Source organism: Thunnus albacares, chromosome 12 (genome assembly GCF_914725855.1).
Source record: "Thunnus albacares chromosome 12, fThuAlb1.1, whole genome shotgun sequence".
In the NCBI taxonomy this organism is placed as follows: Eukaryota; Metazoa; Chordata; class Actinopteri; order Scombriformes; family Scombridae; genus Thunnus; species Thunnus albacares.
The window spans coordinates 9056596-9078976 of NC_058117.1; the positions used below are offsets into that span (position 1 = coordinate 9056596).

The window sequence follows — 22381 nt, forward strand, 5'->3', positions numbered from 1 at the left end:
ACAGAAAGGAAAACAAGACTAACTTTTTTTAAGCAGACATGTCCTGACAGTAGACTGCTTGTTCGTTTTTTGTTGTTGTTTTTTTTTTTAATCAGTGACATCACTGTGAGGGGTGGCAGTTGTCGTTGAGAGTTGGGACTGCATCCTTTGTAGAAAAAAAAAAAAAAAAGGAGGATTTGAGAAGTACTGTTGTAGTGGTGGTCGGTGCACTTGAGAGTGGTGTAGGAGATAGTCTGTGAGTGTTGTTGGTGACTCTGTGCAGTTCAACCACAGCTTATTAAACTGAACCAGTCCTGACCCGGGCCGTCCACTATCGTATTCTGGTGAAGAGGTTCAGCACTGACTTTGATTCCTGAGGAAAACAAGGAGATTCAAATGTAATGAATACATGAAAATATGTCAAACTGTCCTTGAATGCACATTTGCCTTTAGGTGTATATCAGTGGGACATTCATTTCAAGGAAATTTAAATGACTTCTTGTTAGGTGAAATTCAAAAACTAGACATCTCATAGACATAACAGCTTTAAAGAAATAGTTTTGCTTCATCAAGACAAAGAGCCCTCAGTGCTTTCTGAGAGGTGAGATTTAGAAAAACATTGAGGTTCCTTTAAGATCTTCATTTACTAGTTAAAAAATGTGACTTTATAATTGACAAAATGTGTACCTTGGTGCAACGTGTCTTACTGAAGACATTCCAAAACCGTAGTGTCTCATCTCCAGCGCCTGTGACGATGGCCTCCCCATCTGGTGACACGGCCTGAGAGGGGAGGACAGAGCCATGGAAGGATGATAGTTAGTACATGTGTATTGCTAGATGGACATTTAAAATCCTTGAAAAGCTCAAAGTTCTTGAGAGATAAATGTATGAAAACATATGTTATTTCTTCCATTTTAGAAGCTGAAAGCAGGATTGAGCCAACAGTTGCATTGTACATGTACGGGCTGTTGATTTGACCTGTAGTCTTACCAGATACAGCACCCTGTAGGAGTGTCCTGTCAACTTGGCCACCTGTGTTAGTGACGGATACTTCCACACCAAGATCTGGTTCTGAGAGTAGCCGTGAGTGCTCACCTTAAAGGAAAAAAAGCAGAGTAACTCAAAAAGTGTGAAAAAATGTACATTTCTATCCTGGAATTCTGTAGTTTTGCAAAGGAACAAATTATGGAGAAACATGTATCATTGTATCCATCTATTCAGTCTGTCCCTATTTACAAATATAATGAGGGTGGAATATTACACCACCACTAACTACGGCCTCAAAAATGAATCAAGAGCTCTGACTGTCAACAAAAACTGTATACTTACCATTTAAATATGTATTAAATCTACTGCGAGACTAGACCAATATCTACAGCAGCTACAAAGATTTAGTTCCCTATAGAACAGCAAATACATTAACTAAAGTCTCTTTCACACATAGTTCCCTGTAAATTACTGGGACAACCTTTCAGGCACCGCTAGTGATTTTCTCTATTCACACACGCAGCTACATTCAGGAACATTTCCGTCTTGCGCCTTTTCACACATGCCATGACAATGCTGGAATAGATGGGGCAAGGGACGGTCCAGTAGATGGCAGTAAAACAAGTCAAAAAACAAATCAAATATCGATCAAGATTCTGTTACTGCATTGTCTATTTCTCACCTCACATAATAAAAATATTTTACTGTTTAGCTGCAATATAAGAAAGTTTGTGACGCGGCTGCCATGTTGAAAACACACGAGGCAAAACCAAGCACCTCCCAACTCGCAGTACGTCACCCACACGTCAAGCCTTGTGATTGGTTCGCTCGCTCCATATGAAAGCGGCTTTTCATCAGACGGATGTAACCCTTTACATGCTTGTCCCTGCAATGTTACTACTTTCGTTCACAACACAACCGTACCAGCATTTTCCCTTAAATGTTACAAGGTCTCGATTCAGGGAAATGTTCCTGAACATTTCAGGGATACACTGCATGTGTGTAAGGGGCTCATGTATGTGTGAGTGTGTATGTGTCCTCACCAGTTCATTGGCATGTTTGGACCAGGCCAGGTTGCAGACCTGGGAGCCGGTGTCTGTGCTCTGCAGCGCCTGGCCCGTCAGCGTGTTCCAGAAGCGCAGGCAGCGGTCGGCGGTGCCGCCGCCTGACGCCAGCAGCCCGTGTTGGTGGGGGGACCAGGCAATGGCCTTGACTGCTGCCAGGTGGTCGCTGTACTGCTGCACGGGGAGCAGGCTGGAGCTGTTCCACACCAGCAACTGACAGGAAAGATATGTTTAGTGTAAGATCAGTAACAGCTGGATAAGTTGACTTCAAGTGTTTCATGTCCTTTAAAGCTAGTCTAGATAGTCTAGAAGATATTTGTTTTATCTTATTCACTAACAAAATAACCGGACAAATTTAAATTCTTCATCTCTCACCTTGTTGTCATTGCCTCCGGACGCAAGGTGTTGGTGGTCGGGGGACCATTTGAGACCACACACTTCCTGCCGGTGACCTTGTAACCTCCTCTCAGCAGAAGGAGGTGTTCTGACGTCCCGCTGTAGGATCACTCTGTCCCGACTTCCCGACGACAGCTGCTCCCCATTCCACGCCAGGGCACCTTGGGCACAAAGGGGAAGAGGAGAGGGTCTCATATTTCATTGAAACTATCAAAAACCCCATTTGGTGTTTCTTGATATATGATAATAACAAATTTAGTAAAAAAAATAATAAAATAAAAAAAAAAACAGCTGAAAATTCTGAAAAACAAAAGTTTTTTAAACCTCTGCTAGAACATTCTCATTTTTTCCATTTAGTGTGCATGTCTCTGTCTTTCCCTAAAGACAGACTCAGACAGATTGTAACCAGCTGTGTGCGATTTCACTTTTCTGTGTCTATGACTGACCTACACGAGCTGAGTGACCCTCCAGACTGGTCAGCTTCCTCCCTCCTGCTGCGTCCCAGATCTGAACATACCCCTTGTGGGTTCCAACAGCGACCAGACTTCCCTGTTGGGACCAGAGCCAAAGTCAGATCAAATTCAGGGGCAATCAGACTGTTATCTATTTCTATGAACCATTATTGTTTCTCTTATATCACTATCATTCATTAGCTGTAGATTCAGTACTGGCTACTCACCCTCTCGTTCCAACACACTGAAGTAACAGAGTCCCCGTCCACCGAGAGGTCACATAACCTTGTCACCTGTTATGACACACAAAAGACATTTACAATTTAGCAAGAGCCTAAAAAGCACTTTTCAGAGACACTCAGACTATATTCCTTCCCTTCTAGCCATCGACTGGCAACTGGGGAGAAATTACACATTAAAACTCAAACTCAACAAAGTCTTCCTCTGACCTGGCTGGTGCAGGCACTCCACAGGTAGACGCAGGCTCCCAGGCCGACACTGAGCAGGTTGCCTGCTGACCAGTCTACCAGGTTGAGGTAGAAGTCATCCTGCAGCTCTGGAGCGTCCAGCACTTTGAAGGGGATCTTGGAGATCTTCCGGGCTGGTTTACGAGGAGAGCGGAGCAGCTTGTGACTACAGGAACATCAAAAAAGAAATGAGGAGAGTTAACTAACCAGTTACCTGGAAGCGTAGCTAAAGTGCAAAATCTGTTCGGTGTGCAGCAAGAGAGATATTTCATACCTCTTGTTACTAAGTGGAGAAAGGGAGTACGGTGAGACTTCATTATCGCTATCGAAAGGCACTCTCTTCGTGTGGACAGTGTACTGTAGAGAATGAACACACACGGCACAATCTTAGCTAGAATTTATACCGTTGATTCACTCTAACAATTGAAAGCACTACACAGGTTATGTGAACTTTTCATTTTTTCATGACTCGTACCCTAAACAGGCTGTGAGAGTCTTGAGAGAGGACTGCATGCCGCCGGTCGTCCGTGTGAGGGTCTGGCACGGTCTCTATCCCTGCCCCCAGCAACTCATTCCTCAACAGGGCAGCATACGCCACAGCATCTGGAGGTGGTGGCAGAGAAAGCGGTGATGTTTGGGAGTTAAGGCCAAAGATTAAAAAAAAAAAAAAATACAAAGCATAAGTTCAAATAAACTAGCCTCCACAGCGGATTTCTGACCTTTGCTTGAATCTGAACTGGCATCCTTTGCTTTATGGTTCTGGTTGGGAGAGCGACAGTTCTCCTGTAGAGAAAGTGACAGTAAGTCAACTATAGCTACAGCTTTTGATTACTTGTCCAGTGGTTCTCAAAGTGGGATCCAGGGACCCTCTGGGGTCCTTGAGAGGGTTTCAAGGGGTCCACGGCAAAAAGGGGAATAATTTATTTTCACTGTAAGTCCATACATAGGTAACAAAATGACAATGTGTGACTATTTTGGTCATGGGTTTCATACACTTACTGTAATAAAACATCTAAAAGCAAAAATCTTATCAGATGGAGACCCGGGGACAAAATCTTATCAAATGGAGGTCTGTGATCTAATTTGTGTCAGTTTAGGGGTCCTTGCGGTGAATAAAATTGAGAACCACTGTGCTGGGCTGTTAAGTGCTCTTGTGCCTCAATGTGGCAAGTCAAGTGAACAGCTGACTGAGTAGATATAGTATAAATAAACTGCTCACATTGGCATAGTGGAAGTTGATGCTCCAGTTGCTTCCAGCGCGTGTGGGAATGAAGCGGTCCCCTGACTTAACACTGACAGGACTGCAGGTAGCACTTACACACTGGGACGGTCAGAGAGAGAGAGACAGTAAAGACATTAAAATTCCAAAAAGGTTATTATTATATTGTAAAATAGATGGGGCCCATGATTATATTTTTCAAGGGACCTAATATTCCTAGATTGGCCCCTGGTCATACCATACTGTGTGGATAAGCAGAATTATTAATTCCAGTCAGGCAATCAGTCTATGTTATAATAATCATATCTGGGTAGTCGTGCATGCACCAGCAGTTATTAAAACAGAAATCTCTTCCCTCTCTGGATCTCACCTTGGTCAGGCGGGCCTCTGTCGGCAGGTTCTGGTGGTTGATTTGCCTCAGCAGACGTCTCTCGTACTCCTGGTCCATCTCTGCAGGGGCTGACGAGCAGCAAGGCCCTTCTGCTGCCCTCCCCGCCCCCTTTAAACCCCCGCTCCCTCCCGGTGAGGAAATCCACACAGGACTCCCATGTCTGTGGAAAAACAGGTTATAGCAAAATTCAGAGCAGCAACTCAGGTGTTCTGAAACACTAGCAGCTCTTTTAGCTCGGATAACACAACGGCCTGATAAGCCTGGCGCACTCATGTCAGCTGGTTTTATTTAGGTGGTGTTATCGTGACATGGTTTAAACACTAGCACTGCATTTCTCGTTTATTATCCGCACAAAGACAGACACATAGCGAGCTCAAATCGCTAAACAGCCCCGGAGTGCGCTAATGACAGCCGCACCGTTGTCATGGCATCCTGCTCGCTCACAAAACAACCCGTTTACAAGCCGTGTAACATCAGCTGACGACCCCGCTGCTGCTGCTGCTCGCTCACCCGGCTGACACGGCGGCTCAGCGGAACAAATCAACTGTCATCTTCGGTGGAAAAGCTCGGCGCTCCGGCGGGGTGACTACTGTCGCTTCCTTCCAAACGGCAGCGATACATGTAAAAGCCAACGCAAACGCGCCGCTGTTGTTTATGTTCGCGACAAAAGATGGCGACCGAATCAGCTGTAGCAGAAATAGTTTGGTTGACTTCTGCTGTCTGTGCAGTCAAAGCGGCGCACTACGCGCTCAACAGCGACGCCCGCCGGTGTCCCCTACTTCCTGCATGTCTAATCGACCTGAGGTTATCCCACATCTGGCCACACAGTGTCGCTGCTGCACTGCAAAAAATATGTTTTTTTAGCGCCTCGAGTTTAAACAGGTTTTCTTTTTCTTCTTTTTTTAAAAAAAATTTAATTCATCTCAGACGCTTAAGAAGACAATAAACAACTGGTCGTTTAAAGTTACCATGGATCAACCATATCTACTACCTCCCAAATTAACAAAATCCAGCCAACCTGAGTCATATATCATAGATTTAAAAAAATGACATATACTAATTCCATGATGTACTGATAAAGAGACTGATACACAAACAAACAAACAAACAAAATCATCAAAACACAACAATAATTCCCTACCTGACTCCAAGCCCAGACCACTGAGTTTAATTCATGTGTTGTTCTTCCTAAATAACATAAATAAATGAATTGCCTGGTTAATAATATTAGTAGTTATACTATGTCTAGCATCATATTAAGCAATGTCTTGATTATCTGTTTGCCAGCATATTAAGTAAGTAACTGTCAGATTTAACCCACTTTGCATTAAACACTTCGAGCTCACCATTGATACTATATGCACAATTTTTCAAATGTGATTGATAGCAGAGGTTTTCTGAATTTAAGAGATGTTTCAAATGGTAATAGTTAGTTGATTAGAAAACATACAAATATGTATTAACTAAATGAGACTATTTATCATAATTTTCAGTTCTGGATACTAGAGACTCTGTGTCATCTTCAGCAGTTCAAAAAGCAAATATAACATTGTTTTACCAGCTTAATGCTTGTTTCTGAATATATATTCCAAACCAAAGGAATATATACAGTTTTTGTTCATGCACAATACATATATAAAAAATGTATTACTGGCTTAGGTGGTGTAATAACAATGCTTAATGGCCATTGTCATATTTTGTCCTCCGCTTCAATACTTTTCTACATATTGGGTTTTAATAAGGTCAGAAGAAAAGAAAAAAAAACATACATATTGGGGTCTGTGGCACCCCAAACAATGAGGACACATGGATCATCAAAGGATGCCAAAACCGCCTATAAATATATTTTTAATTAACTGTTAAAACCATGTCTCTTATGTTATACCATCTGTGCTGTCATCAGTGACTGTGTGTCCAGCAGAGGGTGAGAGTTTTGATGGCACACGCTCGCCTAAAGGGCCCCTGTGTGAGCGTGACTTCAAAGTAAATAAAGATCTTACATTTGCCCACACTGATACTACATTTTCTACATTTTCCACCCCCCTACTAATAACACTGGAGAGACCACACTTAGCAGATGGCGAGGCAGATAAAGGTTCACTCTGTCAACCCTTCTTTCATGTTGTGGTTTCTTTTCTGAGCCTTAAAAAAACAGAGAAATAAAGACAAGAAAGCTGCCCTGCTGATTGCCAGGCTTTTAACAAGGCCGACTGACATGGTAGAGTGGAGGCGAGGCATGGCATCTCTGGTGGCACTGTGATCTGCACGTAGGCCTGTCTGCCGCGCTGCCCTTTGACATACTGCAAGGGGGCTCAGCCTATATTTACATGCTAGCAAACTGGTGTAATTTGGACAGACGTTGTTTATAGATGAGCTCTGATATCCTTCCTGTGTGTTTAATGGTGTCTCTGTTGTCAGTACAGACAAAGCACATATGCACTATTAGAAGTGGAAAGTAACTGAGTACTTTCCACTGAGAAGTGGAAAGTAACTAAGTGCATTTAAGTGCAGTAGCTACTCAAGTAGCTACTGCACTTAAATGCAATTTTTAGGTTTATTTTACTCAATATCTTTACTCTAATATTCACCTGACAGCTACAGTTACTAGATATTTTTCATGATAGGATGTTACATTATTTAAGAAAAAACATATGATATGTGAATACTACACATTGTTAAAAATTAAAGTTGTGGTGTTAAGTAAAAATACCAGATCAACAAAATAAAAATACTCTATCACACGAAAAAGTCCTGCATTCAACATCCAACCTACGTAAAAGAAATATTATTGGCAAAATGTACTTAAAGTATCAAAAATAAACATAGTAGTTCAGCGGTAAAATGCACAGAATGACAATATCAGAGAAACTGAAGCATCATTGTGTAAGCAGCATGTTACTGTTGTAGCTGCTTGAGGTGGCGCTAGTTTGAACAACTTTATATAAAGTTGGGTATTTAAGTCTGGCAGTGTTTCCCAGCCTGGGGGTTGGGCCCCTTCAAAGGGTCACCAGATAAATCTGAGGGGTCATAAGATGATTAATGGGAGCTCGGTGAAAAAAGAAAAAGCAACGTTCTGCTGCACAAATCTGTTTGAATTGTTTGTGTTGTTGTGAAATATTTATTAATATTATAATTTATTCAAATGAAGCCATGTGAGAAGTTTAGAGGTGAAACATCTCTTTAGTGGAACGACTAATATCACAGACGTCTGACATGTGACAAGGGGCCCCAACCAGACACTGCTTCATTTTAAAGGGTTACAAACCCAAAAGATTTATGTAAAACCCAAAAGATTTATGTAAAATTTATGATATATATATATATATATATATATATATATATATGGAGAGAGAGAGAGAGAGAGTATTTTTAGATTGTTGTATTGGTACTTTTCCTTAAGTAAATGATCTCAGTACTTTCCCCCATTGTACATTGTAGTCTATGCGCACATGCAGGCACACAGCGACACAAACACCAGGATGCCTTACAAGGAGCTATCTGACCATCGTCACATTTTGCTTTCAGACAGCACAGTCACAACAGCCTTTCTTATCTGCATCCTCCATCAGTTCCACGCAGGGGCAACGTGCAGCCAGGCCCACGTTTGAGGAGCCCAATGCCGACGCGGAGAGCAGCGTCTGGGGAGGTGTAGAGCAGCTGTCTAACCCCGGTCAGGGTGGAGGGGGAAATGCTGAGGCCTTATCGCTCCCGTAATACAGTGCAGTTCAGCGAGCACAGAGGAAGCTGGGTCGGTGCTTGTAGGCTGTGACGCTCCCTGATCCTTACTGGAATTCACAACAAAAACAGCAAAAGGGCTCTGACTCATCTCATCTCTTGTAAGATGGTGAAAAAGAAAGAATAGTTTCAGTGTGATCTTTAAAAATGGAAAAAAAAATGTAATGCTGTAGGTGTTTTATTTTTCCTGTCAAACATGTACAGTTATATTGCTCATATCCTCTGCAGTTGTTATGGAACAGTGCTAATGTGTGATAAACTGAAGACACAAGAACAGTGATTCACTGTAAGACAACAATGTTATCTCTAAATCATGTCAGGCGCACAGTCACAGTCCCTATTATTTGCTAATAGTTTGAGCTATTAAGCATCATACAAGTTGCAGAATCCTGTTAAGTTTTACTAGTATTTAAGTTTTTCAGTGATTTTCAGCTGTGTTTTGATGCAAAACAAAGTCGGACAGCATGCAGCAATAAAGAAAGCACTCAGATCAGATTCACATTTAAGCCCTGGGGGGTAGATCTAAATGACCTTTGATAACATCTCAGAAGTTTACATTGTGCTACAGCCAGAAATGCTTTGTTTATCTCACCCCTATAGATGTGGCTGATGTGATATTTTCATATCGTGTAAGCCTCTCCTTTCTTTTTCTCTCTCTTTGTCTCTTTCCCTCCACCACAGACTGTGCCACTGCAGAGCACGTTGAACATCTCCTCCCACGCGCTCACTCACTTTGACACAGCAGAGAGTCGAGAGCTGCTCCCCCTTTCTCTCTCTCTCCCTCTCTCTCTCTGTCTGTCTTTGTGTCAAATGAGGACTCTTATTGATCTAGGCAAAATCAAGAGAAGGCCACGCGGTTTAAATGTGATTTTGTTTACAGTAGAGTCTTAACTTGATCACCACAGAGCCAAAGCTGATTATTTGCTGAGAAATTTGCTGATTATTTTGCAGAGAAAGCCAACATTTTTGTGTAGTTGCACTGCAGCTTTAATATTAGAAATGGTCATACTGGTGAAAATCTGACACCCACAGTGTGTACCTGATGTTTGGATGGGCTCAGGTTTTGTGGTGTCTGTGCATGAATAATTAATATTCACTTTTATACATTCTCCTTCATGACTAGTGGGTTCTCTTCATCCTCAAGTGTCACATTTGTTCATCTGCACTGTCAGACAGTATTTAGTGTGTGTGTGAGCATGCATGTGCCTTAATGTGTCATCTTTGAGAATGCATGTATGATCCCAGGGGTGATTTTTTTAATTTTTTTTTTTTTTTTTTTTTTGACAAACAAGGATGACAGCAGGCTCTTGTGTGCCGCTCCGTCGCCACAGGGATGTTCCCTTCCATGTCTGAACAATTCCTGGGCCGGCTGCATGCTGGGTAAAAACCCCTGAGGAATCAGCACAAATGTCAGGCTGGTGCCATGTCCTTAAATGTATTCATGTCCTTAAATGTGATAAATGTGATTGGACACAGACAAGTGCATTACACACGTGCCTAGGATCCACCTACTTTTTGATCACACACATTCTATGGTTGCATAATGTAAATCACAGGATTTCCATAATATTTTTGTTCCGTTATTCACTTTTTGCCATGACAGCAAAGGTTGATAAATATTACTCAAAGTTGGTATCACGGAAAGGTCACAAGAAACTGTCACATTTTCACATTTCTCATGCATTTATTCATCCTGTGAATTATAAAACTGCTGCCATACATATTCTATGTATTTCTAGATATTTCAGACAGTTGCATGCAAAGGCAAAACCACACTCAGAGGGACAATGGCATATCTATGACTGCCACCATGTTTGATAACTAGATGATTTGTGACATTTTCTGGGAAGGATGCATCCTGTTATTGTCCTAATCCTGCATTTTAGAGTCCATGAAACACAAGACACACAAACACACACACACACAAATACACACACACACACACACACACACACACATACAAGAGGCCTTAGAGGAAGCTAACTGCCTCATCTGATCTTTTCCAGATTCATCATTTTCTTCAGAGCGGGGCAGAACTGTCTTTTTCAGCTCACTTCCTCACCCATCTGTCTCAGCCACTCTGAGCTGATCTGTGCCATTTACACACACACCCGGTCTGCTATTGAATTATCCTGGAATGCCCCATATTACCCTGTATTCCTCCCACTGACTGCCCAGTTGACTTCAGTCCTTACTGTCAATCCAACTAAAAACAAACAGCAGTGGGCAATTAGAAACACCAGGAAGACATTTGTTTTTATAAAGTGGATATGGAGAGAGCAGGTTTGTTTTGCTGGAAGTGGTTCTCTTCCTCTCTGTCTTGGCCCTGGGCCGTGGGCCCTTTCAGGGCCTGGCTGGTAGAGTGGAGAGAGGAGGTTGACTGGCTGTCAGCTGGATCTACTGGCTGTAGCCTCCGGCCCAGCCTGAACCCAGGCGGTTCAGACACTGCTGGCGGGGCTGGGGCAGTCTGCCTTCACCCTGCTGACGTCAGTCACCAACAAACCACAAGACTTGTGTTAGAGTTTCAAACAAACTCTCTGCCCATTGCCATGGCAGTATGGACCACCACCATGGAAAACGCTAGTCCTCGTCTGCGCCAGTGTTTACTGTAAACACTTGCCTCAGTTTTGCTGAATCTAAAGGAAGAGGAGGAGGGTTCAGGTTTCCTGCTGCCATCTATACTTCAAACTCCAAAGTAAACATAACCTAAAGTCACAAAAATCTTTTTCAAAATTTAACTTGTGAATGATTAATTGTATGTTTCAAACATGGAGTACATTCAGTGCATTTTAGCTCAGTACATTTTAAGTTGTGTCAAGGATAATCTTCAGCACTGGTCTTTGAGTGGAGTGGTTTTCATAGCTAAATGAGTGCCTTTTTAAATCTGTGTGACCATTTGAATGTGATTAGAAAACGGACATATTTAAAAATAATAATAAATACGCTATAGTACATCCCCAGGACCATAGCTTTAAATACAGCATACGATTGTATGTACAGTATTTAAAATATTAAGGTGTTGTGCAGTCTCACTATTCCAAAACCCTCAAAAATCTATTACAGTCTCTCTCACCATATGAGTTATAAGACATTGTAAGGAGGAGCTGAGCTTACACGTCAAAAGAGTAGTGAGGTTGAGATTTTATCAATGCAGTCTTCCCTTTTCAGTTCTGTTGAACTTACTCAGAATCAGAAATAAGTAAAGTCATCTCTGACTTCGTGCTAATTTTACTCAGAGCTCCTGCACATCACGTATTCCAGATACTTATCTGTTTGGGTCAAGGTGCTCACGGCCATGGGAGAGTGAATGCCCTGAGGGCGCAGCACATAGCATTACTATCTCTACCCTTCCTGTTTACATTGCTGGCTTAGTTTCCAGCAGGGGCTCAGTCAGAGGGAAGATATGCCACTGGTGTCATTACAGAAAGTGACTAAGACTCAATCAAGTTGTTTTCCTCTTTCTTCTTTCATTTCTACCCGGTTTTCCCCTTTGAGTTACACAACTGGAGCTATGACGTGAACAAAACCACATTGGTTAGTATGCCGTAATTGCAGGATCATGTTTGTAAAAGCAGCTCTGAAGATTAATTTAAATTGTCTTGTGCACCTAGTTGCCTTTCAGTCATGATTTATAGGTCACTTTATCATCACTCCTTCTCCAGGTCAGACCAAAAAAAAAAAAAAAGTTGATGCAAAGTTTTTATCTACTTTTTAACTTGTGATTCACAAATTCTTATGATCTGTTTGCTGTTGAGATCCAATAAGACTCAGGCCAGAGAATTCTGTAATACATGCCCATTTTAATAATCTGATAGAAAACATTTGTTGAGCACAACATATACCATTTTACAATATATTGTGAGGAAAACACTGAAAAAATACATTTGAAACAATGTTACATATTTCAGCAAATACTCCTATAGCTGTACAATGACCCGTCACCGTACACAATATACTGCAGTAAATATCCAGCCTTCATAATCCGCCAGGAACAAAAGACAAAAACATAAGCCAGACTTCTTCTGCACCTCCAGCGAGGTGTTGTGGGTTCAGACTGTATAAACATTATCTGGCAGGAATTTCAAACCAAACATACATTTCAATTTGTCAGAATTGAACTGCATAACTTCATGTCTTATAGCAAAATAGCTTGCTAAATACAATAAATCAGAACCACCAGACAAGTTCAGTCAAACTGTGATTTGACATGTGGTAGGGCATATAAATAATAACAAATATACAGTGAATATTATCAATCAATATCAATATTATCATGTACAAGGAAAAGGTAATAAATACACTGTTACAAACAGCTGAAGGGTCAGCTCAACACAGCTGGGTGCAACATGATTGTGCAACTCTGTGACCACTTACACACACACACTCACACTCACATGCACACACGCAACACTCTCTCTCTCACACACACACACACACACACACAGGAGAAGACGTATCATGTCATGACATGATGTTGACTTCCCCCCCTTTATTCTGAAGGTTGCACCTTACAATGTGGTACCTTTAAGGTAGTGTTGGACAGATCAGCAACCAGCTGCAGAACTGTCGACATATTCAAAGTGCTGCAATAAAAACTACAAGATACAATTATTATAATCACTAACAGGTGTCTTTTTAAATGTGCACGCAGTCTACAGTCATTCAAAGTTCAATGTGTTTAAGTGTATTCACGAGAATGGAATGCTGTTAACCACAACAGGTGTGTGTGAGCTAATGAAAAGGGGAATTACGAGGTGGAAACAGATTTCCCATACTGGAATAGCTCAGGATGAAAGGTAGAGGAGGTTATGAGGTTGTGGGATTTTGTCTTGGAAACTTTTGGTGGAATTCAACTTAATTGGCTTTCATTTGCCTGAACTCGTCATCCAGCTACAGGAAGATGCGAGGCATCAATTTGACTTCTGGTTGGAAGTTTGACTTGTTACACTAGTGACTCTTCAAACATGGGGTCACACTTTTACGAGGTGGCAGTGAATTCATCAAAGTGCTTTCTTTACAAGGATCTTTGGACTTTTTAAAAACGTTTTTGGACTCTTGCTATTTTACCAAATACAAAATATTTTTCCGCTTTCAAGGAATCTGACCTATGAGTTATTTAATCGCTTATGTGATGAATTATTGGAAAAAAAACTTAACAGTTGGATAAATCAAATAAAATTATTGTTTTGGTTTACTATCATGTCTTCTGACTTTAGTAAAATTACTGATGCTTTTCACTCTCTCTTCGCCACAAAGTGCAAACTGTGCTGGGAAGTCAAATGATTTTAGAAATACATCCACTGAACGCTTTAGTGAGAACAAGCTTATACTATTGCCAGAACATTAGGAAGACTGTGTGAGACAAATATGTCCTTCTTGTAGAAAATGTTACACATTTTACAGCTACATGAATGTGTTCAATAAATTATAAAAACACTTACAAAAGGATACGGTTGTAAAAAAAGGCACACACATTTTTTTTTTTTTTAGACAAGTGTTAGAAAAAACTACGTGGTTACAAATAACTTGCTGACCAGTAGTTTTGGTTGGACACTTTACCACATGGCATCCAATTCCAACACGATACAAAGAATCTAAATGAACATAAAAAATGTCCTGAAGTGCAAGTTTGGAATTTTTACTTGTCCCAGTACACGGATTCATATCATCCACTTCATCTTCTTTGTCAGTGAGAACCCAGATACAGCCCTGCCTCTGCAGTCCGACAGTAGTCCCTTCTTTAAAGAACAGAGGCTACGCTCTTCCACCTCCTGTCTAGGGGACTCAAAAACAAACTGCCGCAGGGTTTCCATGCCTCGTTTGCAGGGGTGCCTCACATTCAGTCAGGCCCTCTTAGCCAGGCAGCTCCAAAGAGCCAGATTGCAGGATTGCTCCACTGCAATAAAATGATTTCAGCCAAAACAGCAAAAAAAAACTTGCCGCACTCTCACGAACACCATCAGTTCGGCTATGTTTCTGCTGGAGAGACGTCATGTGTCACCATATCGACCCCGTCTGGATCAGAGGGATGATCTTGGAACGTCACGCCATCGCACCTGTCAGTTGTCTCCATCATCCCGCTCTCCCCGTCTCCGTCCTGGTCGTCCAGTGTCAGTTCGAACTGAAATTTACCCGTCACTGGCACCCTCTCCACCTCCCCGTGTGGTCCCCCCTCGCTGTCGCTGGTGTAAAAGGGAGGGGAGGGGCTCTGGGGGATCATGCTCTGGTACCAGTTCCTGTTGTCCTCCAACATGTCAAGGATATCCTGGGCGTCGGGGTGGACCAGGTCGGCCCACGTCTCCCACAGTGGATGGACGATGTAATCAATGAAGCCCACCTGAAAGGGATAAAGGAGGATGATGTTAGTAAAAATGACTCACTTGAATAGAAGTAAGATTACAGAAGTAGATTTTTGGAGCTGGATGTGTATTCTGTACCTGTGTCCTCTCCACTGAAGCTGTGTGTTTGTCACACATGGGGCTGATCTCCATCCCCCTTTCTCTCTCTCGGTCTCCTTGGTGGAAGAACTCGTCCATGATCCTGTCTGTCCACTGCCGGTACAGATCCAGAGGCTTGGTGGGATTGCTCAGATCGGCACAGTGAACCATGTTACGAAGAACCTGCAGGAAATCAACCGTTTAGGCATCTTGTATCTTTCTGGTATGCATTAGAGTGTCTATCATGTATGTTTAGCACGCCTCTTACCTGCATCCTGTCTGTGTAGTTGTCCAACAGGAGCACTCCGGAGCTGGTCACCTTCTTAGTTTCCACCATCGTCTTCAGGTCGGCCAGCAGGCTCATGTGTTTAGACATGTCGGTTGCCAAAACCTGGAAGAGAGAAAGACGTTGGAGAATGATGTAAGAAATCATTTAGGAAGGAAACAATAAAGTAGACAAGACATCATCATCATTGAAGCTAAAAACTGGCCCTCAGCCTCAGACAGAAATGCAGACATTTCCTCACCATGTCTATGACCATCCTCCTGAGCGTCTGCTTCTGCTTCTTGGTGAGGTTTTGGAAGATGTCGCAGTTGTCTTCCTGCAGCAGTTTGAAGCCCACAGCCAGGTGGTGGTTCTCCAACACTGACTCATCGTTGTACATCAGAGCCAGCTCGGAGTCTACAGGCAAGGAAAGGAGGGAGGGAGAGATGACAGGAAGAGGGAAATTAAATGGAGCTTCAGCTTTTTAAACTCAGGTCAGTTAACTATGGCAACCGTGCAGTGTCCCTAAAAAACCCCACGTTGTTGCCTTTGGAGACGGATCCCATTAAACCGTGCACGTTTCCAACCATTTTGTAAATGTAGACTAAATAAATCAAAGCTGTGGAAATTGTCGACTTTTGTGACAGACAACAGGTGCCAAAAGAGGACTTACTGGTGTTGATGAGGAACTGGTTGGACACTCCCGGGTGGTCCACGTCATGAATCGCTGCAGCGAAAATGGCTGCCAAGATCTCCAGATCAGTGAAGACCGCCTGTGTTTGAAGAGAAAGAAGAAGAATAAAAGAGATGAATAAAAGAGAACTGGCTAAACAAGGTGATGCATTAGACAATAGTTTGAGGCTGATCCTTTCACGTGAGAATCTCTCTGGCATGCAGCTTCTGCATGCCAGGATTGTTGACAGTAATGCCAGTCACCTCATTAAATCATAATAAATTGCTTGAGAAAAAGGTGTGGGCGATGGCGCCACAGCTTTAACTTTAATCCAAACTTATTAGATAAACAATCGAAGACCAATTTATTGACTAATAAAAGCAAAAAATAGGACAATTAAACTATTTTCAAATGCACATTGATACTGAAAAAAGACAATTGTATTGATATGTTAAAGAGTAGTTGTATTTAATAAGGGTTATATGATTAAAATTTATAATTTATTATAATTTAAAAATTTATAACTAAAACTTAAAGACCTATTAGACATTTTGACACTGGCTTTACTATAAATTTAAATTATGAGATATATTCCAATCTATCCTATTACATCAATGTTGCAGTTAAACAGTTGGACGTGTAAAAAATATGAGACTTTAAGTAACTTACATCCAGTGCCGGGGTGGACAGGAGGATGTGAGTGGACTGGGCTACGTCCGCGGCGTGTAGGCTGTTGTGGTAGGCCACGTCAGAGTGATAGTGGCCCTCCAGGGTCAGCATGAACGTCACAAAGGTGTCTGTTGGAATCTTGAATGTCCTCATCAGGTCTCGCTCCTGCATGCGACACAGAACGAAAATGAGAAAAACAAGATTTTAACAACGAAAAGTGAAAAGTCTACAGCGTGTCGGTTGTGTTTTGCCAGCAGACCGGTGATCTGACCTTAAATTCAATTTCCAGCATAAATTGTGAATCATATACTAGAGAAAAGGCTGGAAAATGAAAACAACTTGCTCTCCTGCCAAGATGATTCACAGTTAGAAATCATCTGCTAATGGTCCTTCTAGCAGATGTTCCTGTAGTGATACTGACAGCTGAACGTAACAGAGAACATAGGCTACCGTACATACTGACGTGAGCTGTGCCTCATGCCTTCTACAGCAGTGTGTGTGTATGTATGAATGCTTTCACGCCTTTTTCTGACTTGACGAGGAGGTGGAAGATGAGGAGGATGAAGAGGCAGGGCACTGACCTGAAAGATGGTGTACATGACACATGTGAGTGGCCGGTTGTGGGAGTGCTCTGCCACCCTGAAGATATTCAGTCCCCATTTATTGATGTCTTCCAGATCCTATTAGAGAGGTCAGAATATATAAACAGGTATGTTAGTGTTTCAGCCAGTGAGACACCAGACATTGCACAATTCTCATGCGTCATTCTCGCCCCTGAATAATTGGTTGATCGCTTACCTTCGACAGCAGTTCCTCCTGGTCCGTCTTCACCCCAAAGCGATTGCCGGTGCCTCCAGATATGCTGGGTGTGTGGCTGACCTTCCTCACCCCGCTGATCTGAGTCATCATCCCACCTTGCTGCTGTTGCTGCTGCTGCTGCTGATGTTGCTGTTGGCCCTGTCTCCTCTTCCTTTCCCTTGACTTGGGAACTGGACACGGAAGCTCCAACTCATTCTGTTTGTCTGTGAAGAATAAAGGAGGAATGAGGGAAGAGAAAAAAAAAAAAAAGGATGAGTGTTTTTCAATTACTCCAAAGACCAAAGCAGACTAGGCTAGGGGATGTTGGATAAGCATAACAAAGTTAACACGGGGAGATAGTTGACCTCTCACACGTATGTGACAACACATTAAAGCTGCACTGACAACTACTTAATTAGCAAGCAATGCTTCAGTTACCGTGTCCTTCAGTAAAAAATATGTTTTTTTGACAGTAGTTAAGACAAAAAAACTTCAATCACTAACAAAAATATTTCTGTATGAGGACAATAGGAGTGTCATGATGACACACAGGTGTCATGAAGTGCTAATGAGATGTTTATGAAATCTGACAATATTCCAGTGGCCCGTGCATTCTGAGAAACCCAGTCATGTTATAATAACAATCCACAGAATTGTGGAAAGTTGGCTCATATTAAACTGAAATGTTTAGAGGAGGGACTTGTGAGTATGAGGGTTTGTTTGGTGCATGTGATTCAGCCCGTCTGTTTGGCAGAGTGAGATTCTCACATGCTGCATGCAGCTGACAGTGTCAGAATGAGACTCCCTCGGTCTATATACTGTATGTGCACCACATTCACCGCAGTGAGAAAAAAAAAGATATATCTGAGCTGCGTCCTTTACAAAGCAAAGGAAGAAAATCGCAACACCTAACAGGTGCTGGCTGCAATGCAGATGACAACAAAACCACTAAGCTTCAAAGATGCTCCGAGCTTCCTCCTGTGCTCGTGTGTTAGTTTCTTCTATGCAAGCAGTTCTATCATTTCCACTGCATCACTTCTATTGTTAGAGAGGCTCCATCCTTTGCCTTGTTCCTCTCCCCTCACATTCTTTTTTTCTTCTCTTCCCTTTTGGGTTTTTCATCCTCTGAGGGTAAAGATGGAGGTGTCTTTACCAGCTAAAGCAAAAAACCCCAATCTGCACACAATCCTGATGAGCTGGATGTCTGGCTCTATGCTGGTATTAAACTGGATGCAAGGTGGAAAAGCTGTGGGGCAGACTAGCTGACTGGCTAACGTGAGTCATGAAATGCCGCCAGGCTTTTAAGAGACAAGGAAACACTGCTGTCATCCTGATGAATAATGCAGTGTCTATCTGGACCTGATGGCACTGTACACGCGCACACACACACACACACACACATAGTGTACAGAAACTCTCCAGCCTCGAGTGCACACACATTACGATGCACACAAACATTCCCCCTCTCTCTCCCCCTCACTCATTGCCCCTGATCCCTCCAGAGGGAAGTCTTCCCTGAATACAACCCCTCCCCACCCCATCCTCCCTCCACATCTCTCTGCAGTCAGAGCGAGGGGGACTCTCTGTCTCTCTCTTCCAGACCAGATCAGACTGGTTTACAAGCAGTGGTGCAGACCAACTAAGAGTTCCTCCACTACTTAGCACATGCTTTGTGTAATCTCACATCCTGCAGATATACAGACAGCATCATTCCTGAAGGATGTTGGCTTATTTAAGTCTCACACTGCAATGACACATGCAGCACATTTTGTGATGGCCTGTCTCTGTGTCTGTGTGTGTGTTTATGGTTTATATATATGTGTGAATATGTGCTGCTGTGCTCACCTAGGAAAGTGTTGGAGATGTACTCTGACACTTGGTTGCCTGAGCGACTCATCTCAGACAGGTGGCTTAGCTCCCGGTTCAGCATCCTCTTGAACTAGAGTCAAAGAGATGAAACATACATGAGGTTAAATGGACAGACATTAATAACGCTTTAAAAATCTATACAAGGAAATTCATATTCATTAAATCATTTTACTGCTGTTTCCGAGCAGAGTGATAAAGCATTTCCTGTTGTTTTCCACTGGAATATGTCCCATGAGAACATGGCCTCTGTTTTTTTCATGCGCCATATAAGGTCTGTGTTTATGTCTTCTAGATCCTGTTTGAGTTAGCCACTAAGTCACTTGACTGCTGAGCATTTCAACAAACAACAAACGGTGCATAATATACAAAATGCGGTGTCATAATGTTTATGCACAATTCTTCCAGGGTACCAAAATGCGCCAGTTTTTCTCAGCACACGCAACCACTGTGCTACAGCATAATGACAGAATCTGATCAAATGCATGCAAGTGTGTAATCAAAACAGAACAAAATCAATCTGAGGCATTTTATCAGCTACAGAGAAGAGACATTAACACACAGTTTGTGCATGTACACACACACACATACAGACAAGCATCCATCTATGTCAATTCTCCTCTGGGACACACCTTGATGTATCCCCAGGACACAGAGAACAGGTAGTTGGCCTCAGGCATGGTGCTGAGCTGTGCTGAGCCCCTGGCGCTCCCCAGCAGAAGCCCTGTATGCTCCTCTCTGAGTGGACCCCCAAGGCTGAGCTCAGCCCTACAGCCTGAAGCTCAAGGCGCCACCAAAAATCACCGCCTTCCAACGGTGGACTTTGGTAAAAAACGCCCCAGCTGAACTCTCTACAGAGGGGCTGTGGCGGACCCCTACATCCCCGGCCAAATGTGCCTCCTCATAGCGTCGCCCGCTGTTTTCCAGGATCGCAAAGCCGCTGGTGAGAGTGATGGAATCCCCCTGGATGCAATCAATATTTCTTTTTCTTTTCCCTCGTTCTCGCTGCCTCTGTCCGTCTCTCTAAACCTCTGTCTCCTCCTGCCACCATCCAAATGGGATCCAGTGACATGCAGGGGGGGAAATCCAGCCTTCCCGAGCCCAGATTGAACAAGGCAGGGAGGAAGGGCAGGCTCTAAGACAGAGGGAGAAAAGGAAAGGAGGGACGGAGAAAGAGTAGGAGGAGGAGGAGGGGGATGCGCTCTAGCTGTAGAGTCCCCTGTGGCAGACAAACTGGTGGAGTCTCTCTCTCCCTTTCTTTGCCTCCCACCCCTGCTGAACACTAAACCATGCACAGCACTGCAGAAAACGGGAGTTTGGAGAATCCCCCCCACATCTTTCTCTCTCTTTCTAGCTATTTCTCTGTTTCTCCCTCACTCCTGTGCTCTCTGCAAAACCCTCTCCCACCGTCTCTTTTTTATCCCCCCCCCCCATCTCGGTCGCTCCCTCCCTTCTCGATTCACTCCCCTCCTGCTCAGTAATGCAGAACAGATCCAACGCATACTGCGCAATGTGAGGCTTCAAAGCAGTGGAGTGTTTATCACATGGGTGAGGAGATGCTGGGTATTAATTAACCAGATTGGGGTTGAGTCTTTTTTTTTTTGGAATTTGTAGGCTTATGAAAAGAAGCTGTTGTAAACAGTTCAGTCATTCAATCATTATTCTGTATGAAAAATGTGTCCTTGTTCTCAATATTAGGTACCGTCTAGAATATCTTCAGAAAACTGTTTATCTGGTGCCTCGCTGCGGCAGTTCTTTGTAGAAAAATGCAAACCGAGACGATGGGAGACGAACAGATGAGAGAGTTTTCAGTCTGCAGCCCACCAGTGTACCACCAATTGCACGACAACCTGAACGCCATGGCAACAGAGTCACGTGGCCCCCTCCGTTGTTCTCATGGTGGTCCCCACTCTAAACACACTGCATCCTATCACATACGTACACACACAGGCATGTACAACCACACACACACTCATTCAGCACACAATCTGCAGCAGAGATGCTGTAGGCAGACACAACAAGGCTAGACACAGCAAAAACATACAACCACAGTTTATATTTCGCAGAATCTGACCAGTGATGTAAAACTGAAAGAGAAGCACTAATGCATAACCACATCCTAATCTTTATAATGAATACAATGGAATAATGGTGCAATCAATTTGCTACCCTGAACATGTGATTGTGCTTTCCGGGTTTTATAATATCTTCAAACACTGAAAACTGGCAAAAGCCACAATCACGACCGATTTTTTTTTTCTGCCCTTTTATTTCCTACAATGGGGTCTTTTCTCTTCATTGTGAACCAGGCTCTCTCTGGTCTCAACAGCTGTCTAATAGCTGTCAAGCAGACAACTAACATCTACTTGACTGTGAAACTTTAATACCATTTTCAAAGCCTTGGCTGCACTCAAAACCCAGACTGCCAGAGGCAAGCCATAAAAATCAAAGAGAGCTCGTAAGGACAAAAATTTGAGCTTGGAATCAGACGGCTTTATTCCATTCAAAGGGACTTGTAATTGATTCTTTAAAGCAGCGGAACGGTGCGGATTTGTGTGACCTCTAGGAAATGATTCAGGCACAGAGCCACATGTCAGTCACCCAGGGTCATACAGTTCGTTTCAGACACACAGCATATGCTCACAGCAGGGTGACAGATCTATGACTGTGTTCGAGAGAACAGATTACTCAATGCACGGTATTAACTCACACATCCTTTTACATACAGAAAGTACTCATACTCTGAGAAAAAAACCTGACTTAGGTAACCTAGAGAAGTTGCATAAACAGTACCAGAAAGAGTTGTAGTTCTCAGAAGATGTTGAGTTGATGCCTCATAAAAGTTTGCATATTCAAAATAGGTGCATACTGGAGCCATTCTTTAGCAACACGGTAATGTGAATGATATGTCGGAGTGTACGCCAAAACACTATTTACACTTGAACTTTTTAAAATGAACACAAAAAGATTTTTAAGTCAAATG

General features: G+C 42.8%; 2 protein-coding genes across 8 annotated transcripts in view; both read right to left on the bottom strand.

The window, feature by feature from the left end:
* Positions 1-154: 154 nt before the first annotated feature.
* fzr1b (fizzy/cell division cycle 20 related 1b) lies at positions 155-5690 on the bottom strand. The gene is made up of 14 exons (XM_044367144.1): positions 5466-5690; positions 4935-5115; positions 4565-4666; positions 4065-4128; positions 3821-3948; positions 3620-3702; positions 3328-3511; positions 3106-3171; positions 2873-2975; positions 2406-2587; positions 2010-2243; positions 970-1074; positions 667-759; positions 155-352 (listed from the first exon to the last, which is right to left on the bottom strand). The coding sequence occupies exons 2-14, from the start codon at positions 5010-5012 to the stop codon at positions 311-313; spliced, it is 1464 nt and encodes a 487-aa protein (XP_044223079.1). The 5' UTR covers positions 5013-5115; positions 5466-5690; the 3' UTR covers positions 155-310.
* Positions 5691-12470: 6780 nt separating this feature from the next.
* LOC122993247 (cAMP-specific 3',5'-cyclic phosphodiesterase 4B-like) overlaps positions 12471-22381 on the bottom strand; it is a 53517-nt gene continuing 43606 nt past the window's right edge. For 6 of the 7 annotated variants that reach the window (XM_044367236.1, XM_044367238.1, XM_044367237.1 and 3 more), the window contains 9 exons: positions 19378-19471; positions 17533-17756; positions 17316-17414; positions 16735-16899; positions 16066-16165; positions 15655-15809; positions 15396-15518; positions 15128-15310; positions 12471-15027 (listed from right to left, as the gene is read on the bottom strand). In XM_044367236.1, the coding sequence (XP_044223171.1) occupies positions 14659-15027; positions 15128-15310; positions 15396-15518; positions 15655-15809; positions 16066-16165; positions 16735-16899; positions 17316-17414; positions 17533-17756; positions 19378-19471 (1512 nt within the window). In that variant the 3' untranslated portion in view covers positions 12471-14658. Of the gene's footprint in view, positions 15028-15127; positions 15311-15395; positions 15519-15654; positions 15810-16065; positions 16166-16734; positions 16900-17315; positions 17415-17532; positions 17757-19377; positions 19472-20030; positions 20733-22381 lie in introns of those variants that run through there. The other variant, XM_044367242.1, reaches the window with a different exon arrangement.

Excerpts from the sequence above, each read along its gene's own strand:
- fzr1b (XM_044367144.1), bottom strand. The coding sequence starts at position 5,012 with ATGGACCAGGAGTACGAGAGACGTCTGCTGAGGCAAATCAACCACCAG. Across the intron at positions 4,667-4,934 it reads CAGAGGCCCGCCTGACCAAG|TGTGTAAGTGCTACCTGCAG; the intron begins GTGAGATCCAGA and ends TGACCGTCCCAG. Across the intron at positions 353-666 it reads GTAAGACACGTTGCACCAAG|GAATCAAAGTCAGTGCTGAA; the intron begins GTACACATTTTG and ends TGTTTTCCTCAG.